Below are 20,249 nucleotides of genomic sequence, written 5' to 3'. Positions count from 1 at the left end.
TGAAAAAAAACCATGCAAGTGCATAGAAATCATAGCCCTATTAAATAATAAATAATAATTTACGTAGGTATTATAATATTCTAATATGCACGAACTGTGATATAAACATACAAAAATTATAAATTAAAAATATTTAAGTATGGATTTTTATGATACGAGTAGTGTTTAATGTGATGGGTGTGTAAAAATTGTCGAAACATAAATTATTTTTTTATTTTTTTACATAAATCCAGTATGATACAATGTTCGGTGTATGTATATTGTATATCCATCTACTTTGCTTAGTATTTTTGGGTAATTCATTAAAATGTTATTTCATGTGGGCACCTACATAATATATCTACTCTGAAATATAATAATTATTTAAAAGTAAAAACAGGTTTCACGAACATTACGATTTACGTTTGCGTCGTGTAATGTTCAAAAAAAAAAAAAATAAAATAACAATTATTTTCGACACATAAGTATATCGGATTCAATTATATTATAATATTGTATAGTACTGTACTACTCATACTGTATATAATATATATATATATATTAAATATACAGCAATAACCTTAGTTAGCGAACGTTTCCCAATAGCGGACTACCTTCCAATTGTGGACATTCTTTAAATAAATGCGAACAGGCATATCTGTATGAATGTCGAACAAAAATCTAATTGAGGACAATTATTCTAGATCTTTTTTCGGACACCGAGTGGTAATACTTTTAAATGCTAACTATAAATAAAGGACGCATATTATTATCATTAATGAAACAATTTTTTTTATTAATTTTAAAATCTAGTTAACATTAAATTGAATAACTAACAATAGGTATACATTATAATATCATATTATTTTTAATAAAAATAAAAGTTCAAATTTGCATAAATATAAATATTATTAACGTAAAATATGTTGATGTTTGTTAATAAACAAATGAATTAATACAAATCATATCTCAGTATAATATTTGAAATCATTGAAAACCGAAAGCAAAATTGTTCATTTTTATTTTTTATTTTCTTTCCTGTTCAACTTAGGTAAATTGTTTGTTTCATACATTACTATAATTCTGTGGGTATAGGTCTATTTGTTATTTATTTTTTAAACGACTCATATTTCAATATTAATACTCGTATGTACGTAAGTATAATATATGTTATGTATAAGTATCCGGTTAAATTAATTTTGACAAAACGGTTAAAATTCAATCAATGATAAAAAAATATTTGGTACAATTATTGTTATTTTTTGGTATTATTATTATTTTAGAAATATTCTAAAAACAAAAAATAGTTGAAATTACGGTCTAGTAATGATATTTTAGATACTATAGTTTATGACGATGATATATTATGATACTGGTACATATTATTTTCATACAATATAAAATAAATATTGTATTGTGCATTTTTAGATTCGGAGTGAAGCGATGATTTTACAATTTTGTGTGTCTTACGTCCGGACACACACAATTTATATTAGAAAAAAATGTTTTGGTTTTAAATTTCAGTCTTTGATATCTTTTCTGATAAGAAAGTGATTATAATTTGATATACTTTTGAGAGGTTTAAATTCAAAATCAAATGAAGTGCCAATCAACAATTAATATACACCAGAGTGGTTACCTACTCAGCCCTTTTTTAGTTTATCTTAAATGTAATATTTTTTATTATAAAAAGTCTAAATAACCTCGTAATAAAATGTTAAACCGACATAAACACGGACCCTTAACATAATATGTGGGCTTCGGGAAGTGTCTTCTATCACCCCCTTAATCCGGGTCTGGAGCTACAATAAATTGTCGTTTGTGGTAGTTTGTTTTGCGTGGGAAATATTTCACTATATTATGTAAATTTCGGTTGTCCAATGACAAATATGAAATCGTTTGCAGTTGAATATACTCGTAATATAATATTATAGCAGGAGCGCAATATGTGAGGACTGAATGACTGTATAGTTTGTCTTGAGAAAAAACAAAGACGATAATTAAATTACGATCATCTGGGAAAACGATAACATAACGTTCAGAGGCACAGTTACTGTGAACTGTTATGATGCGATCCCGGGGCAGTGTTTCTGCGGAGATGATGGGGGCGAAGGGTGGTTCGGGTGGGTCGTAATATCACACGCACTTGAAATCATCAAAATTACTATTGTAATAATAATATGTATATGTACAGATATTACACGCGTATATACAATATATTCACATTACAGTGTTCGGTCGTCGGGTCGCAGTCAGGTTTGCATCGGGTGCTGCTATGCGGGTGCGGGCGCGGCGCGGAAGGGCTCGTGCGCGCGGGCAAAGGGATTTCGGCACGCGACCCGTCAGCGACGGCGGCAGCCCTCATGTCGAGCATATGGTTTCACATGGTGGCCGTGTTCCGTTCGTTGTTTGTACAATACGATATTATTTTTTCTTCCCATATCCTCACAAATGATATACTCATATTTATATACATATATATATATAATAATGATATTATACATAGACCATATTATATACTTTGAGGTTTATGCTTTATGTGGAACGTTCACATTTACGTGTAATTCCCACGGTGACGACCTGCCGCGGTCTTCGCCGCCCGGATTCGGTGATACCTACTAACTATACCTACATTTTTGCTGCAGCAGACGGGTATACTATAATATTGTTATTATTACGATGTTTAATATATTATTATTATTATATAACAGAGTTGGCCAGCGAGAAGAGACTAGCGAGCTACTAAATATATTAATAAATATGGAAGAGCCAAAATGTAAAAAAAAAAGTCATACATAAAATATAAATATATATAAATTCATAGTAAAAAATTTTTTTTTAAAATGTTACGATAAGATGTGAGCCGCTTAAGATTATGACGCGAGCCGTGATTTGGCCAATGATATGTCTATAATATGTCTTCCTATTTTAAATTATATCGTTGTATTCTAATACTTATATATAGATGTTATATTTCGGGGTTTATTATGTATATTACGGTACACTCAGAGCTCGGCATGACGGCATGTGATACGGATTATATTTTTTCAAAGAATACAACTTATAATACCGATTTTTTCTATTCATGTCACACATTAATCACATTTTTGGAATTTAGTATATTGTTTAATTTTTTTGCTTATTTAAGATTAATTTTTATAGTTGTATCATAAAAATTAAAGATAGGTACAACTTTAAAAATATGAATAAATAACCAAGGAAAATTTCCCGAAGGAAAATACACCCTTTATATAAACTACAGAGATCCTATAAATATATTATATTATTATAATTATATTGTTTTGTTGAAGGACTGCAGCTGCACGATTGTGCGGAACAATTATTTATATTTTCAAGTTGTCGTGCGTTATTATTGCGATGGGCTATTAACAACTATCAACAACTATCGAATTCATCGGACCTCGCGATAATACCATATTTTTTTTTATAAATATTACGATATAGTCAATATACGCGTATTACGCGTATTTTAATATGTAATTACAAAAAATTTAATAACAATTAGAAAAACTAATAAAATAACATAATATATTACCATTTTTTTAGAACAAATTCATAGTTTTTTATGTTGTAATCATCGTCATATCAACGATAACCAATCATCGAAACATGAGTCGATAATCTATATAAAATATCGATATGAATGATACGATAACAATTAATCAATATAATATTATCTCCGGGTGTAGAGTTATTGCTGCAGTTGCCTTAATTGAAATGTTTACTCCGATGTTCAAACGTTGCATACTTTTAGATATTAGGTAGTATGTATAAGTATTAGAATAAAATTACGTAAGCATATAATAATGTTGTACTGTGTGATGTGTTCATACTCATCAGTCATCGTTGAGTATAGTTTAATATATTAGTTATGCTACAGGTTGTTGTATCTAAATCTTAAAATTAGTATATCGAATTTTTGTACATTGAGATGGATCAAGTACATAAATTAATTTAACCGAATTTCTATATACAAAATTAAATATAGTTATCATTAATACTATTTAATTTTTTAAATGAGAAAACAATTAATATTCATTATAATCAAAAATAATTTTAACGATTAAATGTAAATTGATATTGATTTTACTTTAATATCCTTACGTTTGAATTAACAAGAAATACGCATAATAATTTATCATTATTTTAAATTTAAAATATTGAATCCAATATACTAGAGGTAAAAAAACTATATTATTATATATCTTTAAGCATATAAATATGCATAATTTTTAAGATATAACGTATATGCGCCAACTTTTTATATGACAACGATAAGTATTATGCAAAGTTAATTAATTGACTTAAATGATTAAATATTTTGTCTTACGTTTATTATTGTTTACTTTGTAAATTATAATATAATCTCCATTTATGTACACTACCCATATATAATGCATATTATATACATAATAATATATACATTATACATTATATATATATATATTATTTGAAGTCCACAATTTTCCTTGAATTTATTTGCATAATTGTTTTAAAAATTATATTTTAAATACTACTGTAGAGAAATATTTCTAAATTAATTGTGTATATATATAATATATATATTGAGTGTGTGTGTTGATATGTTGTATGTATGATATATATATATGTTATACACAGGGTCATCATATGATACGCTTTGTGATACAAATTTTCCTTGTAAAATTTGTTACGTTTAAAAAAAATGGTTCTTGTCTTAGTAAAAAAAAATTGATCAATGAGTAAGTCTAGTAGTAATGTAATTATAAACATAAACGCACCATTAAATTCGTTAAAGTGGGTATGTGTTATTAAAATATATTGTATTAGTAGGCACTAGGTACACTTATTCATAGCATAGCAATAATCTATAAGAATTTCGATATTGTAATTACATTCCAAGGTTTGTGTATATCAGTATACTGATCCCAAACTGTATATTTTAAAGAATGTAATATTATGTATGACATTTAATAAAAAAAAAAAAATACGTAAATATTTTAAACACGGTTAGATGAGTTCTCGAATATGTTGTATTTCAACTTTTTCTGTTTTATTTTATTATGATATATATATTTTTTTGTTTGACTTATGTTATTCAGTATATTTCATATGGATTAGTATTTTGAAGGACATTATGTTTATCTGGTTGTAATTATTTTCTTATATACACATTTTCAAATGTTAATAATTTAATATCGGAAAAGAAAGATGATTAAATTTTTAATGAATAAGACACTTGAAAAGGAATAATTACTATTAGGTATAACGCAAACTGATTAAACTTATCTCGTTTTAGTCGAAAATAAATTCAGATTACCAAACTGATATTATATTAATAAGATTAGGTAAGAATATTATCTAAATTCTAGATCTTCTTTTTTCAAATAAAAGTACATAACTTATGATATTTATATGGTTTAATACTTTTTTTTTTTTACAAATTTGAGTATTTTAATCTCTCGTATGATGCTGATGAGTTTATCATTGCATATTATATACTTAATGCCTTATGGGGTACTTATAAATGCTATATAGTAACATAATATATTTTTGGCTTAAAAATTATATCTACTGAATTAATTGCAGTAGTTTTGTATTAATTAAAAAAAAATCTACACATATTGTACAATATACTTCGTAGAAAATCTTTTCATGATAATAAATCTGAAGTGTAAGATTATATTAACAGAAAATAATTTATATATTAAAACTGGATGTTAAGGTCTAGTATTAATCTGTTATTAACGATTGGGCAAATTGTTAAACAAATAATTATTTGATTGATAATTTTACAGTTATTAAAAAAAACAAAACATTATTCAGATAATTTTCAAACAGGTAATTTTTTTTAACTATTTGAAAACAATTTTTTTTTTAATTAATCAGATAAAAATCATTGTTTTTATTTGAATAATCGTATTTAAAAATTATTTGATTAATATCTTACTCTGCATAATATATCAACTCTGTTAGGTTAGGTTTAATACCAATTCTGTTTAATACTATAATTTGATAGAGTGACGTATATTTCTGTGCTACCTGTAGTAAATATTGATATAAAGCCTATGCAAAAATGCCCTTTCATTAGAAAATGTAGGTTACGCTCGATTGGTGATAAATTATTCGACAATACTACTTTATAAATCATAATATATAACGAATAAATATTATGCATTATTATAAATTATGATATGTTTTTGAAGTAATATATTTCTACTAGCTCTCTTTCATGCTATTCAAAATATTTTTTAAAAAAAACTGCAAAGCATATTGTTATGCTTGGTTATCATCATATAAGTATCTTTGTATTTAAGAGAATGTCTCATAATATTTCAAAGTATTTTGTAAATAATTTATAAATATATAATAAATAGTTGCGTTAACTCATATATAATATTAATTTTATTTTTATACATAATATCGAGTTTTGCTTAAAATTAGTTAACAATAGTGCAAATGCCCATACAAGTAATATAAGCTTAAGTTAAAAACAAAATTCAAAAATGCATTATAGGTTTAATATAAATATTTTGTTAGAGATTTCCATTAGGTTCTAAATACAACACTGATTTACTGTTTTATAATTACATACTATAGTTATTATTAAGTACCAACATAACTGAATGTAATAATTTTGTTTCTGGTATTAAATTGTTATAATTTATCATTTGAATATTCGGAAATTAATATAAATATACATTTTTAAATCAATCTGACGAAAATCTATTTCGGCATCAAAGAATTACATAACGACCTGTAAACTATGAAATTATTAATTAATCATTTAAATCAATTTAAATTTCGAATAAAAACAAAAGTGGGCAAGTGAGTAACACTTTGCTGTACTTACATCATAGGTATCGAGTGGGTTACTACAATGGATGTATTACAATTTGAACCCAATTATACATCATTGTATACGATAAACGATTTTATGCAAAGACAGTCTGCTATCAGCTTTAAGTCCCCACGAATAATATTTTTAAATTAAAACAAAATAATTTACATCATTATTCATTATTTAAATAATTGTAGTATTATACTATTTTGAACTTCAAATATCTATAACAAATAATTATGTTGTATATTTTATATTTTTGAGCAACATTGCATTAAATATTTTTGGTTTGTAAATTTTCGTGATTTTATAAAAGTTTGAACTTTAAACGATTAAAAAAAATCATTTTTTTTACAGTACAATAAAAACATATTTGTGGGATCTTGTATTAAATTTTCATGAATTTTGATCCAGTGGATAATTTTTTATCGACATTTATTGAAAAATGAAAAAAAATATATAAAAATTTCTCATTTTTATAAATAGCTCAAAAAGAGTCAAAATATTTTGAAAATTATATCATATAGAACATGATAATATAAATATTTTATGAACGTTTCAAGTTCTACCTATAATTATTTGTTTTTTCTACAAAATTCTACAAAATAAACAAATACATTTTGTCGGGGATTGTTTTAACGTAAAAATGTTCGTTATATTTAATTTGTTTTTTATTTTTTTTTTTTTAATTATTATTTTTATTGTTTGCTTTTGTCCGCTAAGGTTACAACTATATATATATATATAATTTTCCACCATATTCAAAGTGGAGACTTGAAATATTTTTATTATCCCAAAAGGTGATGACAGACAAAATAAAAAATACAATTATTGTAAAATCAATACTTTATCATTTTGCTCAGAACCTAAAAATACGCATAAAATAGGTCATCAAGAATAAGAATAAGGTCAAAACGAATATTCGGTTAAAAAGTTTTAAATTCATCTATATTTCATGTTATAAATTATCAATTTTATGACAATGTCGTATAAGTATTATATATAATAATATATTACAATTTTTTCACTTATAATAGTTATAGTTGGGTAAAATATAAAGGTAGATTTATTTACCTATAACATATATCTAAATGATAAGAACTGAGTCCATCTAAATGTTGTAACGTAAATTTCAACTAATCGATCTCAAAAACATATATTTTTTTTACAACGTTATTTATGGTTATTAAGATAACAATAACAATTTTAAATGTTCCGCATAATAATACTATTAAGTAATAACATTTCTCGATACAAAGATATAACATATAAAACTGTGCGCGCAGTAGGTATATATTATATTATGATCGTATAACATTACATCATATAATGTATATATTGTATATAATACGTTTATTTTACATCGTATCCGTACAATTTGTGACACTCAAGTAGTTAAGTCGAAAAAAGCACGCACGCACAAATGAAAACGACCGATTTCAATTCTTTATGAGTTAACGTGACGGTAGATTTAACGGTTCCGTTCCTTAGACGAACAAAAAAGTGCATTATTTTTCCTCTAAAAAAAAAAATAAAAATAATAATAACAAAACAAAAAAAAAATACCCGCACAGTATCACATCACCAGCGCATATACGACGGGGTCGACGGCGTATTTTTCAATTGAAATCAATTAAGTTTAATTAAAGCCAATAAAAATTCTCCGGTCCGTTCCCTGTGGGATGTCTGCATCTCAACACCAACACATTATATTATCACATGGTTCTTTTCCTTTCCATTTTTTATTTTTAAATATTTTTCCATCAATTTCGTGTACCTATACATAATGGTTACATATGAATATTATACGCTTCACACCATATATTATAATATTTTGTTCATATCGTACCAATATTTGACGTCATTAAATTTAAACACTCGAAATAATTATGTATTAAATTCAATGGTTATATTCTAGATTACGATTATTTAAAGTTTTACAACACTTGCAATTCTATAAATGATTATCTATAACTATATTCGTTATCATCTCATAAACATGATATATTTTTTCGTCAATTTGACAGATGAATAGATTACATTTATAAGAAATCATATTTTACCTGTAACTATATTTTAAATATGCATAAAAAATATTACTTATTTAGTCTTATTAGGAAAAATGTGGACCATTACCATTGAATCATAGTTGTATGTTTTTTTATTATTTTAATTGTATTGCACGCATATAACATTGAATTAAGAATTTGATAGCCCATATAAAAATTTCATTAAAAAATTTCAAATAAATTATATTATAATATATTTACTTTACTGTTTAATATTTTCAATTATTATTACTTGGTACTAACTAATTATATTTTAAATAATTTTAAATAATTGAAAATTTGTTGTGAACAAGTTTACATAATAATTGATTAAAAAAAACTCATGTTAAAAAAAATAAAATCATTCGACATTAATAGATCGATTCAATGTTGGATTGTAGTTGTTTGGTATACTATATTGTACAACTTTTAATAATACATGTCATGTTAGTCATTTTAAGGAGTTTATATAGGCAATTCTAACACATCAAGATAATGAAAATTGTATAATTTCAAGGTGTTTTTGTATTAGTACTAATGATTATAGACATTTCATTTTTTGGTTTCAACTTACATGTAAGTAGCACAACATTAGTTTATTGTATCGATATAAATGATATTGAAATTCCAATGACAACAATGATTGTATTATTATTTTACATATTATAATAGCAGCCTATGAGATTTGTATAAAACATTAGTGTGCTGTTTATTTAATGTTTCTGTATAATTATATATTATTAGATATAATTCAAAAATTGCATTTATCTTATTAATACGTTTTCATATTTTAGTCTCTAGTGATCCCATAAAAAATTTACGTATTTATGTAAAATGTACACTATACAATACATTGTTGTATGTAAATATTGTTGTAAACGCAAGCGAACTGTGAGAATTTAAACCAAATTAATTTTAAAGACAAATTAGATATTATATATATAAGCTAATGGCACAATAAAACGTTATGTTGATTGTTAAAAATTATAGATCAATAATGTAATATATTAAAAACACGAAATCATAATATTCATACCATTTTCCTCCAATATTCCCGACACGGTATGTTTTTGACCGCGTTTAATTAAAACCCTGCACATAAACATAAAATAATATGTAATTTAATATATAAAAAATTAATTAGTCTGTTTTATCGAAAACAGAGGCTAAGTATTATTTTATGGTTTGACATTGTTTTGTGTGCATACCAGTTATTTATATATCATGGAAAATAAAATTCTAATACATATTAGTTAAATATATAATAACATCGCTATGTCCAGTACATAATTGTCGCTTAAGTACAAAATTGAAGTAACCGATGAAATAATGTAATATCCAATATGGGATAAACTTCATTGATTTAAAATAGTGTTGGTTCACGCTCACATACATGTTGTTATGTGATTATTGCTTTTACTACGATGTTTTTATACTTCAATTTATTATGACAAACAATATCATGATAATCGTTTAAAATAATTTGATGTTTCTTTTAATAAAAATATTAATGATAATAACTTATATTTTATGTATTGGTATATATATCTTCGTAAGCATAATATTATACACACACAAATGGGATTTAAGGAAAAACAAGCTAATATGAAAATATAAAATGTATATAAAATATATATACATTATATTTATATATATATGTATATATTTATCGATATCTAGTGTCTATATAATATGTATATTGTATATTGTATATACATACATATAAATAAATATATATATATATCAATTATAAATGTACAATTCATTAGGAATAAATAATTTTCATTAATTTTACAAAACAGATACGAACAAAAAAAAAAACTTATAAAAATACTGAGTTGGTATACATGAAAATGATATACATTTGGCCTACATGTACGATAACATTAATATTTATTGTTCGAAATAAAACCACATGTATACATAAAAAAAAAATTCTCTTAAATTATATATTATAAAATAAAATAATGGAATGTTACTATTTTAAATATAATGAGAAAAAAATATAAAGATAATTCATTTTATAAATCACAGTCAAAATTATTGCAGGAATGACGTATATAAGTATTTGTTAATAAATTGAGATACATTTAATTTATGAATATAAAAAGTTAATTTTGTTATAAAAAGAAATTATATGCACTTTCATTAGAAAAGTGTAAATTTAAAACGATATTCTTATTTATAATATTGTAAACGTGTAGTAGTTAAAATTTGTCATGTATTAAAACATTTTATTATAATGTCATGATTATTATTGTGTATGGCACAAGAAATAGATATTATTATAAAATTTAAATTGTTCCTATTGCTATTTGGCAAGTATTCAAATAATATGAATGAAAAACTTCATCGTCATCGTATGGAATTAAAAATAATAATATTACTTTAGTACAAATATTACTACGGGTTTTAAATAATAATAATACAAATAATAATATTAATATTAATAATAATAATAATAATAATATAATAATAAAATAATAATAATAATAAAAATAAAAAAAATAAGAAAAAACATTTTTGCTATCTAAATAATACTTACGTTTCTAATTTGTTTAATTTAATTTAAGTATTATAGGCCTAAAATTCTTAACAAAAATAAGTAACACGAATAAATTACCTAGTTTTATTTTAAATTTTATTTTGCTTTCGTACATACACACACTTAGTATATAATTAATATGATAACTTAATAATTAAAGTCCGGTGTCAAGGTAATCATTAGGAATACCTATAACACGCATATTAAAACGAATACAACATAAAAACTAAACATTTCTATAACAACAAAATAATAATAATATAATATATATATTTTATAATACACAAAAACGTGACTAAATAATATTACATCGATATCGTTTTGCAACATTATTATAGCTGCAATGTGTTCGTTTCTATCACAGGCCTCAGGACGGAATAGTACACGATAATTTTATTTTATAAATATAGATCGAATATTTATAAACCTACATATGTAATCAGTATCCGATATATACGTAATATGTTAGGTGTAAACGTGTGTGTGTGTGTGTGTGTGTGTGTGTGTTTGTGTTATAATTAATCGTTTTTAAAAAATGTAAATCTTATTATAACGTAGAAAAATATTATATCATGTACACGGCGTATATAAACTTAAAAATTATAATAAAAAAAAAGTTACACGTAAAAAAAAACAATACTCTTGAATATTTTGATTCGTAAAGCGATTATATTACATTAATATTATTTTTTAATGAGGTTAACTTATCAATCATCACATTAGAAACGATTTCTCCGGGTGGAGAAAAAGATTGGCCGAGTCGTCGAAATAAAGCTCGCGTGTGTGGTGTGTACGTTACGATACGTAAACACACGACGATCGCTTTTATATACGTATAATAATCATAATAATAATATTATTTTGCACGCTATGCGCACAAAACGGATGTAAGTACAACTCCGCGGATGAGGAATACGTTCGATTTTTTCATCGTTCGTTTTCGGCGCGTTTCCGGGAAGCTGTAGGAATGATAGGTCTGAGGTCAATGGTGGTGGTTTTGGACGTTGGTATTGGTATATGATTGGTGGTAAATGGTGGTAGTGTCGTTGGTGAGTGTGGCGATGGTGATGACGGTGACTCGGTGGTGGTGATAGTCGGCCCCAGTCCGGGCTATCTGGACGTGGACCTTCGGCTGCCACCACCACTGCCTTTAACGGATTGCGTGACGGACGATAACGATTGCGCCGGTTTGGCAGGCGTGGTGTGTGTGTGCTGGTGTTTGGCCAGGTGAGCCTTTTGCCGGAAGCTCTTGCCGCACACGGTGCACATGAACGGCTTTTCACCGGTGTGGGTGCGTATGTGAACGTTCACCGAATACTTGTCTTTGAAGCCTTTACTGCATATGTGACAGTGGTGTAGCGACCGTTCTTTCTTGGCGGGTGGGTGCCCGGCCGGCTGGTCGTCACCTGACACCGAGGCCGGTCCTCCACCGCCGGAACCAGCGATCGACGTTCCGGTGCCGCCGCCGGCCGACTGTTTCGTCTTGCCGTTAGCGTGGTGTGAACGACGGTTGTATTTTTTAGCCGGCCGAACAGGCGGGGACGACGAAGATGATGTTGACACCTGTTCCAGTTCCCGGTGGTCCAGCACTACCGTGGCCGGGATTTGCGATATGTTCGCCACCTGCGTTACACAAACGGAATATAACATTATTATTGTCACCATTATAAAGTAGATAATAATATGTGCGATGATGACAATTGTGATCGTAAATTTAAGTAACAAGAAACAGCTATGAGATATATACAAGTAACGTATTCATCAAAAATTAAATTAAAATAAATTCCCAGTTATTATTTCTATAGCCGATAAAAAATATATGTAAAATTCAAATATGTATAATTTAAAAAAATACAGATAAAATCATAAAAAAATTATTTTTTGAAATAATTTATGCGAAATAAACTTTTTTATAAAAAAACGCCAAATCGATCAGTTTTTACTGAATATCTAGTAAAATAATTTAAAAAATAGTTTCAGGTATATTACTATTGTACATTTAATATCAAATTTATGTCTAAAAAATTCAAAGATAGATTGAATGCAAAATATATTTTTTTGTATATTGTGAACGAAAACGGACATGAACAATGTAATGTTTATGTCCCGATCAAATTGGTATATTTAATTATTTAGAACTCAAAATTAAATGAAATTAAATGAAAATTCATAAAAATTTACTTCTCTGAATATAACAATAATTAATAGTGATTCGAGTAAGTAAATAGCCGGTCGAAAGGATTTGCTTGAGCTGTGGGAGAGCCAACGAGGTACAGGTATAATTAAGTATTATACAATCTAATTGTTTGTGGCCATAAAAGAGATAGTTAATTTTTTGATTCCCGAGTAATTTTAAAATTTATTTTATCATTATTATCTTTATTTTTAAATCGTATTAAAAAATGTATACCAAAGTATTAAAGTGTTAAATATTAGTCTTAAATATTAATTCTTAGATCAAGTTTAAGTGGCATTAATGGTCAATAATGTCATCAGATTTCTCGAGTGTGCCACTGATTATTGTTATAATTTATTGTGTTTAATTATAAACTACTATTGTACATAGATTATTGTATAGCATTGTTTTCACATAGCACTTAAGTTTAACTTTTAATTTCAATTAATATATAACACAGTTTTATCTCTTTTTGCCGTGTTAAGAAAATAAGACGACATTTTATATCGGCATGAATAATTAATATTGTTCGCTTATTTTAATTTTTGTTGAATATATTTTCTTACGGTTAATAATAGCTATTTGCGACCAATTATGGCGTTTGATTAAAATCAACATAATCTTAAAGCTATATAATTTTGCAAATATTTGAAGAACAATTATAATAAAGCATTAATATATGTGATTAAATCTCCATAAGGCGGCTCTATATAAGTAGTGTTACTGTTGCATGTACACGCATTATCAATGTACATGTACATTATACATACTATATTTTAAAACCAGCTCATTGCAGGATCATTTATGATTTCGTAAAACGTTTAATGCTAACTGGTTTAAAACAATATTATGTCAGTTACACGTACGTTATAACAACTGCACCTAGTACCTACTATTATATATTAATAGAGTTACGTAATAAATATGATTGATATTTGTTTGGTAAATGATGGGGATCGATGGCTTCTAAAATGCATAATTATTCGATTAACGTAGGGTTAAAGATCTTCTTGCAAATAAACTGGATGCGTATTTGCGTAAATATACTTTTATAGCTATTTTTTTTTCTTAATCAATGTTAACAGATCGTTTGGAATACGAAAAGACGTTTGGAAAGTAGTTTATACATTTTGAAAATGCATACAAATGATTTATAATTTAAAAAAAAAACAGTCGATATAAGAAAGTATGTATTGTGATAGAGATCTGCAACAGAATTAGTCATTCGTGGTGATATACGCTCGTAAAAAGATATATTCAATAATAAACGGCTGTGTTATAATATTGGATTCTGGCGACAAGCCCAAAGTTATCTGATATAATATATTAATATCTATAAATGCTTATTTCATGGTATTGTAAAAAAGGCATATTTACCTCTGCGGCGATGAAGGATACGAACCCCTGACTAGTGGGGCAGTACTGCTGGAACGACTGAGACATGTCGCTATCCAGGCCATCGATGTATTGGAAGTCAAAGTCTGGCAAGAGGAGATCATCGACGTTCTGTGCTGAGGCCCCGTCGCCGGCCACCAATAGCGACATCGATGGCATAGTCGTCGTCGATCATGACGATCGTGTTGCCGTTGATGCCGTTGCTGCAGTTGCTAGTCGTTGCTAGCACGTCTTGCATATCCACGGTGGATGTCGACGGGTATGACGTGACATCTTGCATGGACTGTGGTCCCGGCGACGAGTTTTGGCTGTCCGATGCGGTCGACACCGATGGCTTGACGTCCTTGTCACCGTATCTAAGCACACGGATCACACGATTGTTAAGTTACCGTTTATTAAGCCGTACAATATACAATTTTGTAATACTCATGGTTTATTGTATAAAAATAAGCAGAAATACCTCAAAAATATACCGGACTATACGGTATATAAACAAACAACTAAACAAACAAAACTTACTGAATAACGTTTAAATTTAATTCACCGCCAACCTATAACGCATATTTAATATGCGATTAAAGGGCACTCATCGGTATAGTCTCATGATCAACATTATAGGTTTCAAATTGTATGGTCACAAAGTAAATTATAACTTATAAAAATGTATTTTATGAAAAGTATACAATTCATAATAAACATTTTTTAGTTCGTTATTTTTCTGGTAAATAAATTAAAAATTTTGAAATATTTTGCACACAATTAATGAATTAAGTATAATTTTGAAATGAAAAACAAAAAATATAGATTTTTCGTTAAAAACTTTTAAATTTTTCGTAACAATCGTTAACACATTAAGGATTAACCATGTTATTGTGTTAGTACGTATAGTGAAAAAGAATAACCGAACCAGATACGTCCATGATAATATTCAAATTATTTAAAAAAGGCTTTAATTTAATGATAGATAAATATTTTATTTTGAATGCAATTTTTAAAATTTGTACACAATAAGTATAATGTGAACTGAGCTGTCAATTTTAGTGCTTCGTTATCTTAAATTATTGTACTTAATAGATATAAATATGAAAACTATATTATTATATTATTATGGTGAATCTAAATTATACCTATCTATATTAAAATGTGCACATATCATGTTTTACCTTTGGTGGTGGTTATGATTGGTTTTGCCCAGCAATGCGTTCCGGAGAAGCTCATCACCTGTATACTCTGCAGAATCCTGTTTGATGTAATCCTGCAGCGGTTCTGTTTGTTTGATGTACTCCGTCAACGGTTCCTGTTTGATGTACTCCCGCAAAGAGTCCTGTTTGATGTACCTGCCAGTGCCTACCGGGTCTGTGGATTCGGCGCCGTTCATCGACAAGAGCGTCTCGTCGAAGTTGCTCACCGCGTTGGTGTCCTGGTGGTGCTCGGTGAGTGCAGGCATGCACCACAGTGGTTCGCCGACGCCGCCGTCCGAGTTGTTCACCACTTCCACCGTGTAGATGGCTCCATCCGTGTTTAACGTCCGCCATTGGTCCACTATGTCTGACTTGTCCGCGAACGAGCTGGGCGCGCAGTCCAAGTCAAAGCCGTGGTCGCCGCTAATAATCGTTTCAAAACTGTTGTTGTTATTGTTGTTATTGTTGTTGTTGTTGCTGTTGTTATTGTTGTTGTTTGCGAATGTGAATTCGTTGTTGTTCCTCTCTACATGTGAACAAATACGACATATATCCAGATAAGTTCGATTTATAAGAGCATTTTTATACACAATATTATTTATTTAAGCAGTCAGGTGTTATGTATTAAAGTAATATCAAACGTACATTATAATATAATATTACACTTTGATAGAACATATTATGCTACTGTACAATAATGATAATGTCACGTGTTTATTATTATACCATACATTCATACACAAAGAGTGTGTCGTATGGATCCGACACATTACTCAAACATCCGTGTTAATATTAATTCGACATAATAATAATGCCCACCTGACAGAGACGGGTCGTTCAGCAAATGATCCACTGACGTGTTGATCCGATGTGATCCGTCGTGAAGGGTCTCCAGGTGGAGCCCAAGCTCCATTAGTCGGAGGCTGTCTCGGTTACCCGTGTCCGGGCCGTTGTCTCCCGAATACAGTGCAGTCTTAAGGTAATCGGTGGACGCAACGTCCATAATATTGTGAAATGGGATTTCTGTCCAAACGGTATTCCACCTGCAGGTTGTGCACCCAATCACATTTTCAACGCGGAAACACACATGTCCGAACTGACGTACGAACAACTGTCGTATGCAAACAAGATACGAGACGGCAATAATTCAATCTGGAAAACACACACACGCATAATGTTATTATTGTAAAATTATAAATTGACGATTGAATGAATACACGACGTAGTAGTACACCGTACACGGAATACGGTAGATTAAATGGCAATACCTAATGAACGTGATTTTACAAGGAAGACTAACTATAATTGTATATAACACAAGTCGAACGTTTTATTTAACAAAATCGCTTTCCACGCAATCAAGTCTAATTTGAATTTGAGGTTAGGTCTATTTTACTTCTTGTGAACATCGATTTCTATATCGATATATTACAGTTATATATTTATTATAATATTATGCGTTACTGGGTTATAGCACATGTATTCCCTATAATATTTTAATACGTTATTAAACGTATATGATTGAATTTGTAGGTTAAATATGTCTTGACTTTTTGCGCGTTAGAGACGTAAAACAAAAATAAAACGTATTAATGCAATAATGAGTAATGTAATAAACAAAAACGCATGACGATATAATAATATATACGTAGGTGTACTGAGATTTAACGAACCATCATAGAATCTACACAGTTTGAATGTATCTATATAGGTAATAAGTGATTTGGTATGCGGGGATATTATACCTATGTGAATCGTATATTATGTCAAGTCTTGTAGTAGATATGGAATAAGATTATAATACTTTTCGTATAAACTGTTAGGTATATATATATCTGTTATAAACCGGATGGAATATATAAAACACATATACGTAGTGTAATTTTTGGGAAAGTCTGTAAAGAAATGTAAGTACATTTATTATTATTAGTGATCGTGAGCTACATGTTTGTATGAGATTACCAACATTTTCTACAGTTATTGCTTACTAAGATTTTTTTTTTTTTGAACCCTGTTAATGAATTATTATTATTATTATTACACGCTATTGATTATAAGAATATAAAAGTTTTCTTAAAAAAAGTATACCAATTAATTATAAATCATATTTCTTATTTAACATATATATTTATATATTTATATGTATTAACTATCATAAACCGGCTATTATTGTATACAATTTATATATATGCGTATCTACATACATTTATACTATCGTTCATATTATTATCATATACAATTCATAATTATATACGTAACAGTTGTTTAAAAAAAAAAAAATAAGCATGGCCTAACTACGGTGGCTGAGTATAGGGAGGCCAACGGCCCGCATAATTTAGGAGAAATTAATACATGTATCTATATGTAGAGGAGGTCAGGAGATATCTATACGTTATAACGTTTCATCGATTTAATATAGAAACTTATTATTTATATTTTTGCATAGATAATATTGAGTATACAATATAATATTATATTTTATTTTTATCAGAGTTATTTTATAAATATATATGCACTTATATTATCTATTAAATTTACACAACGTTGTGATATACTAGTTTATTATATATAAAATTGGTATACTTTTTTTGTTGTCGAGTGGGCAGTGAAAAACAAAATGTAAATTTCAAGGAGTTAATTACGCATCCGGATGTCATACACCCGTCAGCAGTGTTCCATAAAATTATTTTACTTTTCTTATTTCTTAATTGTGGTCGGTACAATATAATTGTAATTTATATACATAATTTATTATATTTATGTGATGTCATAACGTCATACAACATACATTTGGTAAAGAACTATTAGGTAGAAAACTAATTACTGGTCGGCAGCACTTGCGACCCATACACAGCCATATAGTATATGTTGTTCACGTACAATAATAATATAGTGTGTAGGTATATATGGCCCGAAGCTCATCATCATAATCAATGGTGAAACGTTTTGTCTGCAAACTAGCCGCCTGCCTAGTAAAGGACCCGATGGAAATAATGGCAGAATTTCCGGGTATCGAATTTTTTTTTAAACAAGTCGTTAAATAATTTATCTGACACGATGTTATATTATTTTAGGATTTTTGCGGTGAAATTTAATCGACCAACAATTTATTCAAAAGATTTATAAAAAAAAAAAAAAAAATAATTACACCGTATGATTTCAGAAAAAAAAACTATTCAAAATAACATATAAATACTGATAAAATAAAAAGAGAAAAAAATAATAATGAACGAGACAGCATGGTGCATATTATATTCCGTCCGTCCGTGTATCCTCAGTTGCACAACAGCATTTTTTTTGCCACCGGTTCACCGCACTCTCCCGCTTACGGTGAACTCTTATAATAAGTACATATACACGTAGGTGCTATAAGGTGTAAAAAACTGATAATCAATACGTTGGTCATAATTAATAAGCGTAGGGCATAGGTAGGCAGATTATATTATTGTTAATACTTTGAAGTTTAGTTTTAATGTATAAGTAACCGTTTAGGTGGCTGGACGGTTAAGTGTTCTTATACAGAATGGTTCTATATTATCATCTGTTTTTAATACTATAATTTGATATTTTCACAGGAAAAAAAAGTATTTAGACGCGTATAGTACAATATATATATATATCGTCAGACCACTTATACCATAACAAGGATAGTAACAATAAAACATTGCACGTTTGTCTGCGTGTATGGGGTAGTAATACTATATAGTAGGTATGTTATAATGTGTAGATACGTTTTAGAAGTGCAATCTGCTGCTGTTTCTGTAGCTATTTTATAGCCAACTGATGTATTATAATGTATTATATACTCTGCAATGCTGCAGTGATCTACAGGTAACTGCAGAAGCAGATAAGTAATTTTTATATTTATTTCGTTAGTTCTTATGTCGAAACATATTCAGTACATAACGAGTACATACACGCACGTCCATACACACAAACACACACACACACACATATATATATGTATATACCATATGAGAGATACTTGGGCACATTTATTATACACGCACACCACCAATACACGAATCGCCCGGGGCCGTAGTAACCTACTTACGGGCGTCGGCTTTTTAACACACGCGCACAT

General features: G+C 28.1%; 1 protein-coding gene across 1 annotated transcript in view; it reads right to left on the bottom strand.

The window, feature by feature from the left end:
- Window positions 1-11,985: 11,985 nt before the first annotated feature.
- LOC113551582 (rhoGEF domain-containing protein gxcI) overlaps window positions 11,986-20,249 on the bottom strand; it is a 65,684-nt gene continuing 57,420 nt past the window's right edge. Inside the window, 5 exon segments of the mRNA XM_026953901.1 lie at window positions 11,986-13,036; window positions 14,967-15,143; window positions 15,145-15,340; window positions 16,148-16,691; window positions 16,985-17,317. Of these exon segments, the coding sequence (XP_026809702.1) occupies window positions 12,524-13,036; window positions 14,967-15,143; window positions 15,145-15,340; window positions 16,148-16,691; window positions 16,985-17,168 (1,614 nt within the window). The 5' untranslated portion in view covers window positions 17,169-17,317 and the 3' untranslated portion in view covers window positions 11,986-12,523.

Source organism: Rhopalosiphum maidis, chromosome 2, assembly GCF_003676215.2.
Source record: "Rhopalosiphum maidis isolate BTI-1 chromosome 2, ASM367621v3, whole genome shotgun sequence".
Taxonomy (NCBI): domain Eukaryota; kingdom Metazoa; phylum Arthropoda; class Insecta; order Hemiptera; family Aphididae; genus Rhopalosiphum; species Rhopalosiphum maidis.
This window is presented reverse-complemented; position numbering and strand designations above follow the sequence as displayed.